Source organism: Arvicola amphibius, chromosome 6 (genome assembly GCF_903992535.2).
Source record: "Arvicola amphibius chromosome 6, mArvAmp1.2, whole genome shotgun sequence".
NCBI lineage: Eukaryota > Metazoa > Chordata > Mammalia > Rodentia > Cricetidae > Arvicola > Arvicola amphibius.
This window is the reverse complement of record NC_052052.2, coordinates 103,142,389-103,157,093: the sequence shown is the minus strand read 5'-3', so window position 1 is coordinate 103,157,093 and position 14,705 is coordinate 103,142,389. Positions and strand designations below refer to the sequence as shown.

General features: G+C 40.3%; 1 protein-coding gene across 6 annotated transcripts in view; it reads left to right on the top strand.

The window, feature by feature from the left end:
* Celf2 (CUGBP Elav-like family member 2) overlaps window positions 1-14,705 on the top strand; it is a 526,057-nt gene that overhangs the window by 435,459 nt on the left and 75,893 nt on the right. For all 6 annotated transcript variants that reach the window (XM_038332725.1, XM_038332722.1, XM_038332724.1 and 3 more), the window contains one exon: window positions 6,912-6,960. In XM_038332725.1, the coding sequence (XP_038188653.1) occupies window positions 6,912-6,960 (49 nt within the window). The remainder of the gene's footprint in view (window positions 1-6,911; window positions 6,961-14,705) is intronic.

Sequence of the window (14,705 nt, the reverse complement as noted above, 5' to 3'; positions counted from 1 at the left end):
GACACCTGATGCTCACAGCACCTGCTCCTCTTCTGGTATTTGTTATTCCCTTTTATAAAATGTGTGTATCAACCACCATGATGAACAGCAGGCTTCTTGAGAGCAAGAGCCACAATTATTTCATCTATATTTCCCATAAAACATACACTTACCTCTATCTTTTGTATCTTTAAACTGTGGATTTCATCTGACCATACATTTTGACAAACCATCAATTTATTAGCTTATAAGAACCTCTAACACGGTGGTTCTCAACCTTCCAAATGTTCCACCCCTTAATACAGATCCTCATGTTGTGGTGACCCTCAGCCATAAAATTATTTTGTTGCTACTTCATAACTGCAATTTTGTTATTGTTATGAATTATAATGTAAATGTCTGTGTTTTCTGGAGGTTGCTTAACCTCCAAAGGGGTCGAGACCCACAGGTTGAGAACCCTGCTCTGACACTCTCACAACTTTATGCTGCTGTTTTGTTTGCATGATAAACTCCTTTTGGAAAGGAGCTATGTTTACTCTTTCTTTTCTTTTATTGAATATAGTTTCTTTTTCATGCAAAATATTCTGGTTACAGTTTCTAATTCCTCCAAGTTCCTCCTCATCTCCCCTCCCATCCATATCTGTATGCTTTCTATCTCTGTAGAGAACAAAAAGGCATCTAAAGAATAGTAAAAAACAAGATAAAACAAAAACAAACAAATTGGATTAGGATAAAATGAACAGAAAAAAGAGCTAAAAAAGCACAATAAACACATATAGAATCAGAGACACACATGTTCATAGACATGAAAATCCCATAAAAACACAAAAACCAGAAGCCATAATCTACACTCAAAGGATCTGTAAGGTTTAAAAAAATGCCCTGGCAAAAAATTATTAGACAAAGAACTTCTGAAGAAGACTTTTGTGTTGGCCATCCACTGTTGGGCATGAGGCCTACCTTTAAGAGTGGTATGTATCCCAAACACTACTAGTGTGAGAAAAAAGAAGCAAACAGACAAAACAACACTAGCAACAAAATGGCTCCAGATGACTGCTGATGACATCCTACTATACTCATAGATCAGTACCTTGCTCAGCCATCTTCATAGAAGCTTCCTCCAGAAGAGGTAGGAAACAAATGTCACGACCCACAGCCAGATAGTGTACAATGAATGAAGCACCTTGGAACACTCAGTCCTAAATGGAATGTCTCCATCAAATAAGAGCAGATGGAAAGAGTGTAAGAGCCAGAGGGGATGAATACACCAAGGAAGCAAGGCCCTTTAAGTCATCATGACAGGTGCACATATGAGTGCACAGAGATTGAAGCAGCATGCACAGAGCCTGCACAGGTCTGCTTCAGTTAGAGTGCAGGAGCTGAAGGGAGAGGTGGACACATCTCTAGCCCAGAAGCAATCTCCAGTTGAGAATCACTTGCAAATGAAAATTTAGTTTCCTCCAAGAACTAAATTCCACTGGGGGGAAAAACTGCTCTGATGGGTAGGCTGTATGCCTAGCAGTAGATGGTCAACAGAAAACAAACTCAATGCCATCTTTGGAGGCTTCGTGTCTCACAGTGTCATGTCAGGACTTTTCTTTCTCTCTTTTTTTATTTTTATTTAATTTAAAATTTTTAAATTTATTTATATATTTTTCTTCTCTTTTACCCTATATGTACTTTGCATATTCTCATTTAATGTTTTTGTGGGTTTCTATTTCTTGTACCTTCTCTTGGGCTCTTTTCCTTCTGTTTGTCTTGTCCAATTCCAATGTGTTACTTTTTGTTTATCTTACTGTATTATTATATTCCCTTAAAGCCTATTTGTTATCTAATGAGAGATAGAAAGAGAATAGAGCCAGATGGGAGGGGAGGAGGAACTGGGAAGAACAGAGGGATCATAATAATATTATATGAGGAAAAAATCTATTTTCAATAAAAGGGGGAGAAAGAGTTGTTTGGTTTGTATCCCTATTGAAACTCCATTGGAGACATAAATTTTTCATTTGCAAGTGATCATCAGTTGGAGATTGCTTCTAGGTTAGAGATGGGGGCTTATGTTCACTTCTCTCACCACTGATACTCCCTATGACTGGCTATGTGTGCTGCCATAGTCCCTTTGAGTTTCTATGTTTGTTGGTCGTGCCGTGTTTAAAAGGCCTTGTTTCCTTGGTGTTCTTCATCCCCTCTGACTCTTACATTCTTCCTGCGTCTTCTTCTTCTACATAGTTCCCTAAGATCTGAGAGAAAGGATTTGATGGAGACATCCATTTAGAACTGAGTGGTCCAAGATCTCTCACTCTGCAAATTTTAAGACTGTGTTTCTTCATCATAGGATCAAACTAGACCCTATGAATGTGGGTGACAGTTGTATTGCTGGGACAGACTTCAGGTCCACTAGCAGCAGCACCAGGATCTATCCCTACTGCTGATACTGACATTTTGGGAACCTGTTCTTTTTGGACTGAATATCTTGCTCAACCTGGATATAGTGGGGGAGAGCCTTGGACCTTTCCCAAAGCAATGTGCCTATGCTCTCTGAAGAGTGGATGGGGGAGTGGAGGGGGGATTGCTGGAGGGAATGGGAGGAGGGGAGGGAGTGGGAAATGGTATTGGTATATAAAATGAAAAAAGGTAGTTTGATTTCTTTTTGTAAAAAAATAAAATAAATTATTTTAAAAAGACTGTGGTTCTCTATCTTTGTGCTTCTCTGATGATGGCAATGATCCATGAGTGTGGCAGAATGTCATTCTATTGCTGTGTTCCTTTAGCAGAACAGTATTTCTTTTTCCCTAGGTTCCTGGCCTATCTTGTCTTGGGTTCTTAGTCACCCAAGCAGTGTCAAATATGGGTTCATTCTTACCACTGGGTCTTTGATGGTACATCTGTAGGTTTGACAAGCCATCTTCTCTTAGTCTAACAAGTCTCAGGACTGGAACTAGATACCATGTTTGCTAGGAATCTTTGTCCTTTCCAGGGAAAGTAAAAATTTCTTTATCCCAGCCGGGCGGTGGTGGCACATGCCTTTAATCCCAGCAGGCGGATCTCTGTGAGTTCGAGGCCAACCTGGTCTACAAGAGCTAGTTCCAGGACAGTCTCCAAAAGCTACAGAAGAAACCCTGTCTCGAAAAACCAAAAAAAAAATTTTTTTCTTTATCCCTTGGTTCCTAGAAACTGTTGCCTCTCCTCCAGCATTTGGCTTGTTGCTCTGCTATCTGTTTGCACTGTGTTTTCCAGTCATGCTGCCCCTGAGGGAAAACCCCTCTCTTAGGGCTTTTGACAGCTAGCTGGCCTCAGCCTAGATCTGGCACAAGAAGACCATGCTGGCTAAATGGGTGGACAGATAAAACCAAAGGATAACCTGCTCAAAGACACTGTTGATCTTCCTTAAACCTTCTTCTCTCCAACCTTAGTCAAATCAGCTTGCAACAGTTTGCTTCTGTAGTGTTTTTTAAGGACTATTTAGGACTCCTAAACATTATACTATCATATAACAGGCTTTCATTAGGGCCACCAACCAGCTCATAAATCATGACACAAGGACTTATATTAGTTATGAAGTCCCAGCCTTATCTTATGCTTGTTCCACCAGCTCTTATAACTTAATTTAACCTGTCCCTCTTGGTCTACATTTTGCCTCAGGGCATTTTACCTTTCTTTCATTCTGTATGTCCTACTCTGTGTCTGGTTGGCTGGTGGCTGGCTTGTGGCTGCCTACCTGGCTTACCAGCTGGCCCAAAGCATCTCCTCTCTTCCTCCCTTATTCTCTCTCTCTCTCTCTCTCTCTCTCTCTCTCTCTCTCTCTCTCTCTCTCTCTCTCTCTCTCTCTCTCTGTGTGTGTGTGTGTGTGTGTGTGTGTGTGTGTGTGTGTGTGTGTCTCTGTCTGTCTCTCTGTCTCATTCTGTCTTTCCTAGATTCTTCCTCCTACTTATTCTCTCTGCCTGCTAGCCCCACCTTTCCCACTACTGCCTAGCTACTGGTCGTTCAGCTTTTTTCCTTTTTTTTAACTTATTTTTTTAAAAAACTATCTTTTCTCATTTTACATGCCAATCCATTTCCCACTCCCTCCCCTCCTCCTGATCCTTCCACCTTCCCCCCTCTAACTCCCCATCTCACCCCCCCAGCCACTCCTCAGAGAGGGTAATGCTTCCCATGGGAAGTCAACAAAGTCTAGCACATTGCTTTGAGGCCCTCCCTGCTATATCTAGGCTAAGCAAGGTATTCTTCCAGAGAGAATGGGTTCTAAAACGTTAGAACAAGCAGTAGGGATAAATACTGGTATCACTGCCAGTGGCCTCACAGTCTATCCCAGCCCTATAACCACATTCAAAGGGCCTAGTTTGGTACTATGCTGGTTCCCTCACTGTCATGCCAAAGTTGGAAGGTTTCCATTAGCTCAGGTCTGCTGTTTCAGTGGGTGTCCCCATCATGGTCTTGACTTCTTTGCTCATATTCTCACTCCTCTCTCTCTTCAGCTGGACTTTGGGAGTTCAGCCCAGTGCTCCACTGTGGTTCTCTGCATCTGCTTCCATCAGCTTCTGGATGTAGGGTCTATGGTGACATTTAAGATAGTCATCAATCTGATTACAGGACAAGGCCAGTTCAGGCACTCTCTCCACTATTGTTTAGGGTCTTAGCTGGGGTCATCTTTGTCTATTGCCAGGTTTCTTGCTAGCCCCATAATGACTCCCTCAATCAAGATATCTCTTTTTTTTGTTCTCCATCTCTATCCTTCCCCATCTCGACCATCCTGTTCCCTCTAGTTTTTCTCCTCCCTCCCCTTTTCTCCTCCTCCCCTTCTTCCTTCCCTTCCCTCTCACCCCAATCCACGCTCCCAATTTACTTAGGAGATCTTGCTTATTTCCCCTTCCCAGGGTGATCTATGTATATTTCTCTTAGGATTCTTCTTGTTACTTAGCTTCTCTGGGGTCATGGGCCACAGGCTCCTTATCCATTGCTTTATAGCTAGTATTCACCTATCAGTGGGTATATACCATGCTCATCTTTCTGGGTCTGGGTTACATCACTCAGGATAGTTTCTTCTAGTTCCATCCATTTGTATGCAAATTTCAAGATATCATTGTTTTTTACCACTGAGTTGTACCCCATTGTGTAAAGTACCACATTTTCTTTATGCATTCTTCAGGTAAGGGGCGTCTTGGTTGTTTCCAAGTTCTGGCTATTACAAATAATGCAATAATAACTTATGTTGAAGAAGATGTGGAGTAAGGGGAACACTCCTCCATTTCTGGTGGGAATGCAAACTTGTACAACCACTCTGGAAATCAGTATGGCAGTTGCTCAGGAAATTGGGAATCAGCCTACCGCAAGACCCAGCAATACCATTCTTGGGCATATACCCAAAGGATGCTCAAATATACTTAAAGGACATTTGTTCAATTATGTTTATAGCAGCATTATTTGTAATGGTCATTCAGCTTTTTATTAGACCAATCAGGTGCCTTAGGCAGGCAAGGTGAAACAAATGTAATACATCTTTACATAATTTTTAAAAATGCACCATAAATAAATGTAACACATCTTTACATAGTTAAAGTAATATTCCATATCACCCTCAAGTAGTCTCTGCTCCTCCACAAATTGAATATATGAATTATGGAGTGGGAATACTAGTAGTTGCTGTATCTCGAGGCTTATGATCTACAGATAGAAACATCCTGCCTTTGAGGACTTATAGGAAGCTGTGAATTACTTAGGGTCTTATCCCTTGGCAGTTCTTTCTCACTGTATTTTTCCTCTGGTGTTCTAAAGACACTGGCAGGTATTTGGTGCACACACACTACCTGATAATAATGTCCCATCATGTAAGTGCCCTAACTAAGTACCATTCCCTTTTTACTTAAATTAGATAAAACCCAGAGCTGTGGCTTGCAAGTAATGGAAGTCCACTGGGGAAATTAAAGTTCACAAAGAGTGGACCCATTATAATAAAAGCTTTTGTACAGCCAGTAATTCCATCCACCCTGTGGCTTCCCTGTTCCTTGGGGTATGATGAAATATCAAATAAGAGGGCCTTTGAAAGTAGTTTGAGGAATTTATTTTAATTGGAAATAGTGGTAGCATTCTGTGCTTGGAGTAAACTCTGGATCATACACAGCAGTGTCATCAGCTTTGTATAACGAACCATGGAGCATCCAGGTCTTCCATTTTCAGGATCTCAGCTTCATTTGTTACAAGTTTTCTCTATTCCCACATAGGTAGTAACTGAATTAGTAGCTCAAGTCTCTCTTCTGCCCTTGCTCCTGTTGGTCCACATATCCCAGTGACTATGCAGTGTGTGTGTGTGTGTGTGTGTGTGTGTGTGTATGTTGGTACCTAAATCAAGCCACTGATATACCTTCAAATATTTCCTATTGAGACTTGAGATAAACCCAGAAATCAAACAGAGTAGCTTGTAGATAAACAAAGGTTATTACCATTTAATAATTCTAAATATTCATTCCACATTTCTAAATTCTTCAACACATCCTGGGCTCTGCTTATGCATTAAGCACTTTACATGTGCTCTCATTTGACTCTCAGAGTCCTTCTCTGCTGTTATTATCCCCATATCACAGATGAAGAGACTACATAGAGAGATTGCACTAGCCCAGGTTACATAGCTGTGAGTGCAGAGCTAGAATCACCTATAATGCAGAGGTAGAGGCTATATTGAATGCCAAAGCCAGGTTATACTCCAGCCTGACTCCAAAGTTCAAGTTTTTAAGTACTATTACAGTGTTCCCTGGCTTGAGGGTTAGATTCCTGAACATAAAACTTAGGTAACAAACTAAGGTAATATCACTCTTTAGAAGCCTTGTTATTAATTATGTGTCCTTGTAATTATAGCAGTACTTGAATAGTATCACATTTCTTAGACTGGTTTTACAGTTGTTCAATCTGTCTTTACTTTCTCACTTTTATATTTTTAGATGCATCATCCCATTCAGATGAAACCTGCAGATAGTGAAAAGTCAAACGGTAGGTGGCAACCAACTGTCTAATATAATAATGTCTGCTACTTTAGATTAAGTCATGTGGGGGGGGGAGGAGCCAGCTCTAGCGGTTGTTTCCCTCTGGAAGGTGGTCAGCTGCTACTCCAGGTATTATGGTTAGCACATCTGGTGAAGCCTGTCTCCACTCTTCTTTCTCGTGTATCTATGGAGGGAAAAATAACCAACAACAACTGTGAAGACTGTGACAAGGAGTGGTTTTCCATGCTCTGTTTAAGGCTTGCCCTGTGTCATAACTAGTACCGCACAGGGACACCTGACGAGTGGGGACACGAGTGGAAAGTGAGTCCACTGAGAAACAGGCCCCACCCTCTTTTGCTCTCTCATTAATTCGTTTTAACTCTCTTACTACATTTTCCTCTAAATTTTACCAATACATTCGCATCAGAATTCAGTCTGCTGATTAAATGAACATACAGTGCCACAAAAATAATATGTATTTGATGAAGTCTATAATAAAATTGAGATTGTCTCTTCAAGACACTTCAGGGTTGATAATTCACATTTTTTTGTCGAGTTTTTGCTTCTATCTCTACAAGCCTCCTGTCCCCATTTTGTTCTTTTAATTTACTGAAATGATATTAAAGAATCATCTACCTTCTTGGACCACAGAGCTCCTCTGTCCCACAAGACTGGCATAACCAGCACTGTTTCCTACCAGCCGGCAGTTTGCACCTCATTAATTAGTAATAAGGGCAGAAGCCGTGCATTTAGAGATCTATATATCTGCAAATGTAAATTATGATTGGGCTCTACATCTCTCCACAAGGGTTTTCTGTTTTGGTTTTTGGTTGTTTGCCTTTTTTGCCAATTGTATTGTATTCCGTTTTCTGGCTTCTTCATGAACTGTAAAGTTTTGAAGAAAACTCCAAAGTTGTCACAAGGGCTGCCAACAGTGGTTTGTCAGAGCTAGTACCCACTATCTGCCACTTATCCCATCCCCCTGGGCAAGTTCTGGTGCTTTGCTCCTATCTTCTCAGCCCTGTACTTCCCTCCATGCTGATTCCCCTTTGCTATACTATTTTATCATAAATATGGTATTTATCACAAGAAATTTCTAAAAAATCTGCCACTGCTTTGTTGTGATGCCATAATTAAATTGCTTGCTCGCTTCCTTTCTCCCTCCCTCCCTTTATTCTTTCCTTCCTTCCTTCATTAGTTACACATTTATCATTTACTATGTGCCAGGAAAGTTGTCTAAAGGATGGTATGCAGCAGTGAATATGAAAAAGTAAAGACTCTGTCCCTGACATGGAACTTTATCCATTTCACTAACTTAATGCCTAAATATAGTCACTAACTTGGAACTTTGCATCTTCTCATTCACAAAATAGGAATGGGGTAACTACCTTAAATGGGTTAGAGTTTTGTTTCTTCTAGAATCTCAATAAGATGTTTGCCACAGTCTTTGTAAATGACGGACACTCCTGGAAGGGTTAGTTATTACCTCCCAGAGGGATACCCTGGATGTGGAGCATTCTTTGCTGAGCATACCTTCATCAAAAGCTAGCCATTTTTATCCCAGACTTCTCAATATACTGTGCTACTCTTTCATGGCAAACAGAAGAGAAGAATCGTGTGGAACAAACCCTGTCAGTGTATGTCTTCTTGGAGTTTCTAGCCACCATGAGATGTTCTCCCTTTCCTTTAACTCCATACTTCTCTAAATTATATCAGAGCAAAAGTCCTGGAATGAAAGTCTGTGGAAAGCTTCATGTTGTATTTATAAACACACAATTCAGATAGTTAAATTGAGCCTGAAATGCCCGGGTATTGAAATATGGTATATATTCTTCTTTATATTGTCTACTGTCCATGTGTACCACCAGAGACATTACAAACCCATTGCTGCCAAGAGTTCTCAGTGTTTTGCTGCTTTTATTCTCCAGTGTCAACTCTGAACACAATGTTTGTTCTAAGTCTAAAACTACTGCAAACTAAACTATGTGCCCCAAATTTTTCATGACCTCAAAAGTCAAGGAGGTTTGGGGTATCCTTATTACTAAAATAAAAAATAAAAGTCCTCAAAATGCCCCTTTTGAGGAAGCTGTATGGGATAGCAGGTAAGTAAGCTATAGCTGCAACCAAGTATTCAAATGAATGAGCCTATGGGGGACATTTCCTACACACATCATCACACTCCATTCAGTGGCCCTCAAAAGTTCATGGCCTTTCATGATATAAAATGTATTTAATACAACTTCAGAAGTCCCCATAGTACTTAAAGTCTCAACACTGTTTAGAAATTGAAAGTCTGCTTTGAGACTCAAGGCAGTCTCTTAACTATGACCCCTATAAAACCAAAAATTAAATTACATACCTCCAGCATAAACTTAGAAAACTCCAGAAGGGATAAATGGGACATAGTAAAGAAATATTAAATCAAAGCAAAAGTAAAAACCCAGCAGGGAAACTACTGGCTCCTATATCTCTGTGTCCAGTATCTAGGACTTTAGTTTGAAAGGGATTAGATGTCTCAGTCCTATAGCTTTGATGTAGGATATAACACACATCTCTTTTTTGAGCTGATTCTATCCCTTGTATTCAGCTCTCTGTGGCAGATGTCTTCCAATTCTGACATCTCCAACATCTTGTAATCTTCACTGGAACCAGGCTTCACTTTCACAACTTCATGTAATGGTCTGGCGGGGTCTTCTCAAAGGGACTCCAGAACTGCCACATGTTGCTTGGCTTCAGTTTCTTTCGAAAATTGTGGAGAAGAATACATGACCCCCTCACTCCAGAATCTTTCATGCTTTCAAAGACAGTGCCATCTGGATTAACTGCCAAGTTAACTGCCATCTTGAGATGAACATCTTGTACCATTTGACTGAATTAGCAGCAGCTTTTCTGGGTTGAAGCAATTGCTTTCAATGAGCAAGCAACCCCTTAAGCTTTCTCCTTTAAGTTGGAGTCTTGGCTGGATAGAGTCTTTTCCTGAGAGCACCCTTCCTATTGTTCCAGTGCAAAGCAGGGGGCCTTTCCTTCATGGGCCCCACTCTGTTTAACAATCCCAGACTCTCCTTAAGCACGTGCCTAGCAGAAATACTATGCTTCCTAGTGTTCTATTTCTGTTCAACCTATACATTTTAAATTTCGTCCCCATTTACTCTTTTTCATTATACACCTGCATAAGAGTTATTAATAATCATGCCAAAGATTCAACATTATGCTGATTTGAAATTTATTCTACTAAAGAAATTGGGCCACTACATTTTTATTTTATTTATTATGGAAACAAGATTTCTCTATGCAGCCCTGATGGGCCTCAAACTCACTATGTAGACCAGGCTGGCCTTGAACTCACAGAGATACATCTGCTTCTGCCTTCTCAGTGCTGGGATTGAACACCAGAAGTCCATTTTTTTTAATTTAGCCTCATATAAATTCTCAGAACATAGACAGAAAACAGTCATATTCTTTCCCAAAATATCATAGAAATGGTTTGTATCTCTGTTGCTAATAAACTCCTTATTCCCCTATGAAAGAAACCTCATGAGCCAAACCTTCACTCCTCTCAGCGTTTCTGGTCTCACACTCCCACTAGAATATGCCATTAAGTTCTGCTTACAACATTTAACTACTTGTCTAGTCCAAAGTTCCAAAGTCTTTCACATTCCTCAGAAAAGCAACATGGTCAAGTGTTTCTCAGAAACAACCCTACTCTCTGATACCAGCTTTTCTGTTGCTCTGAAAATAATTCCATGACTAAAAAGCAACTTATTTGGGCTTTTAGTTTCAGAGGGAGAGTTCATAAGGTTAGGGAAGACATGATGGTGGGAGGCCAGAGCACGGAGCTAAGAGATCACTTCTCAACCTCTCAAGCACACGTAGGCTCTCTCATAGCTCACCTCCAATAACTTACTTCCTCCAGGAAGGCTCCATGTCCTACAACCCTCCCAATAAGTGCCAGTGTTCAGATGCATATGTCTATGGAAACACTTATCAAACAAACCCCCACAGTCCATAAAAGACTTAACATAGTAGCTGCCACACCAGAAATACTCATTTTGCTGTGTTATGTTAATACTAAGTTAACGTCACAGCCTGGCACACTTAGACTGCTCACGCTACAGTATAAGCTCAGACATGGACAGAGGATCCTCAAACCTGCTTGTGGGATGAGTGCTCCTTTGGCCTTCATTTTTTGATTTCTGATTAGAAAAGCCAAAACATGAGAACAAACTTACAATTACATTTCAAAAACTCTATTATGGGAGCGCAAATGGAACTTTGTCTTGCATAGATATGAAGAGCTTGCATAGTTCCCTCTGGACCTAACTTAGGAATCAGAAGAAATGTATACTTTTCTAACTCAGATTATAAGAAGCACAGCCCTTTCTGATTCCTCATGGCATTTTTGACAGGTAAGCATAGTTTCAGAAGCATAAAGAACACAAAGATTTCTTTGGTTCAGACGCTCTGAATAGCTTGAAAGAAGTATAACGAGCTCTAATTGCACATTTATTGAGTTTGCTGACATTTATGTACAGCACAAAGGACTCATCACAGCTAGACATTTGCTGTCTTCATTATCTGTGTGCTCAGATTCTGAAATTTTGTATTTTCTGAGCAAGGACTGCTAATCATGGATCAGTTAGTTATGGATAAGTGAATTCTAGCAAAATAGCCAGCCTTTAAATCCCTAGCCATCTCTAGTCTGATACAGGGACTCTCTGGTGAGCTCAGAAATGTTAGATGCTTGTACACCAGCCCTGCGCTGTTGAATCTTAACTGAGTGGGATTCCTAAACCTCTATGTCTTCCTTTAATCCACCCTTCAAATCGCTATAATTTAATCTGAATCCTGTATAACATTCATTCCACTCGACAGCATTTTATTTTCTGGGCTACTGTACCAGATGTGCAAAGGGAAAAATAAAAAAAAAAAAAATACTACTCTAGATAAGTAATAATTGATTGGGCATTTAATAAGAACACTTTAAAATACTCAGACATCAACAGATTTCAACTTTGTTGTTATTTTCTACTGCAGAAAATTGAGCGACAGTCTAAAAGAGTGTGTTTGAGACGGTATGAATATAAGTACTTGCATTAACTAGCATAAGTAGTTACTTTCTTCCATCCTGTGTTTCATAGATTTTTCTGTAGCATCCCGCTGTCAGTCTTCAGTCAACCTTCAGTCCTCTTACTATGAAGTAGATGCCAGCTGTGCAAGACTTAAAAGCAGTTACTAAAGCTAGTCTTCTAGTGAGTGATAACAAAAGCTTGTGCTTACCTATGCTGTGCTTGGGTCTCATTGGCTAGAGTCAGTATTGGCCGTTAACATGCTTCTTGTTGACAAGGAAGATACTGTTTAGAAAGAACATAGACTACATCCTTTTTTAACTTTCTAACCATACATGTTGAAGGACCTTAATTCCTAGATTCCAGAAGTGCTCATTAAGACCTGTCTCTTTCTCAAGACCTCTAAAACCTCTGTATTCTTTTGTCAAGTTCAGAGCTAGCCAGAGTCTTAATAACTGTTTTCATGGGAAGGTGAAAACCTTCAAAGCCACCATTAAAAGTAAAAATCACTAAGTATTTTTATCCAGTCACTTTCTGATTTTCTAGAAAATGGAAAAATAATTTTGAAATTCAAAGTGGAGCCACTCTCAGATTTGGAGGCAGTAATTAAATGTCATATGTTAGCACCAACACACTGAAAAGTTGTTAATTAATTCAAGCAGCCCCAAATCCAGGTGTGACTTTGACAGATTGTATGCCAGGGTGTTAGCACAGACTTACAATTAGAGATGTTTTAAATGACATCTCTAGACCTCTCACTCTAAGAAGTTACCTTGTACTCAGAACATTAACCCTTTCTCGTTACACATGGGAGGAAGATTTTTTTTCTTGACCTCTGGTCTGGAAGGCACTTTTGGTTCTATTGCTGTTGTTGATGAAGTAGGGAACCCATCTGTGCAGCACTTCATGTGTGAAAATCCTGTCCCTGTGCAATTCACTGTGTCCTGGAAGAAAATGGTTTTTCCCTAAAGAGAAGGGAGCTTACTTCTGTTTTTCAAATTCCTCTAAAACACCTAGCTACCAGACTACTCTGGAGACAGTAGAATGATTTGGGTAATCCACATTCTTATTGATTGACAGTTAGGTATGAGCCACACAGAGAGAAAAGGAAATTGACATTTCTACTAGCATATAGATGTCCCCTCCCCTTTTTTCTTAGCTCATAGTATTTTAAAGAGGAGTTATCTTTCTTGATATTGATTGAGTTTATTCTCCATGGTACCCAGGAAGTCAGGATTTCCTCTGAAATTATTTCCATGTTCATCGTACTCATCTTGTGTGGATGGGGCCATAATCTAGCTTACTCAGGAGGTCTGCATGTAAAATTTACTGTAGTACCATCCTGGAACAAAAAATGTACAAATTATTATAGCTAAACGCTATAATTTCCAATTTACCAGTGAAACTAAAAACCAAATGAAAGTTTTAAAATTTGCTTTTATCTTAAAGTACTAAAGCAAGATTCTTCAAGGTAAGAAGTATGGCAGGAATTTCTGTTCTCATATAGCTGCCAGTCATAGTTTGGTAGGTATAGGAGTCCTGAGCAGGAAATAGTAAGAACTGGATAGTAGTCTTTCCGTTTCTTCTGCATCCATTTCCATGTCTCCATCGAGGGGGTGCCACATCCTCACAGGGCCTGCTGTTCAAAACCCTTCGTGTTCATGGGCCAGCCCACAGAGAACCTATAATCAGACAGGTGGGAGACCATAAAGGCTCCTTGTCAAGGGATCTTGGGATTGCTGAAGTTTGGTGCCCTGAACCACTAGGTTTGCGCTAATTCATAGTAGATAGCTGGTGTTTCACTTGTTCCAGCAGTACAATAAAGAACAGTACTGAAAATTTTTTATCCAAAATGGAAGTTATTCCATAGCCTACCCAATGACTTTTATTCTATTACTGTCTTTATCTACTGAGCTCATTCTCTCATGATATCATAAGGGGTGTTTGTTTTTTTGTTGTTTGTTTGTTTGTTTTGCCTGCTACAGATATGCCAGTTGCTCCTGACTTTGTCCTTTATGTGTTAAGTATCTTGTTTTCCCACCCCCATTACAGGTCTCTTCAGTTTTTCTTATTTAAGTTTCCTCTCAGGAGGACATTAAAACAGCCCTAGACTTTCCCTGAGTTGTCTTGGAAAGTACCGAGTGTAGAGGGAGACAGGAGAAAAGGGAGCCTGCACACAGCTATAGCACCTCCATCCCAGTGCTTCAGTTAACCAAAGCATGCAGCTGGTTGCCTTCTCTAGGGGGAGGGGAGAGGGAGAGGGAGAGGGAGAGGGAGAGGGAGAGGGAGAGGGAGAGGGAGAGGGAGAGAGAGAGAGAGAGAGAGAGAGAGAGAGAGAGAGAGAGAGAGAGAGAGAGAGAGAGAGAGAGAGAGAGAACAAAAAGGAAAAGAAAGAGAAGCTGACAAAAGTGAGATGTTATCGGGGTCCCATTTCAGTTAATGACAACAGTAGAACAGAGAGACCAGAGTCTAAGTCATGACCATTGCTGTCCCTTAGGTCCCACCTACTTCTTCTAGCCTGAAATATCAGTAAGGGAATAAGAATACTGGACTGGGAGTCGGAAAGTACTGTAGTCCACATTAGGCCACGTATTTCTTGAATGACCCTAGGAAAGTCCCTTTCCCCTTTATGGACTCAAAAATCTGCTTTACAAATAGAGTAAGTCCTTTACTTATTATTTGGAAT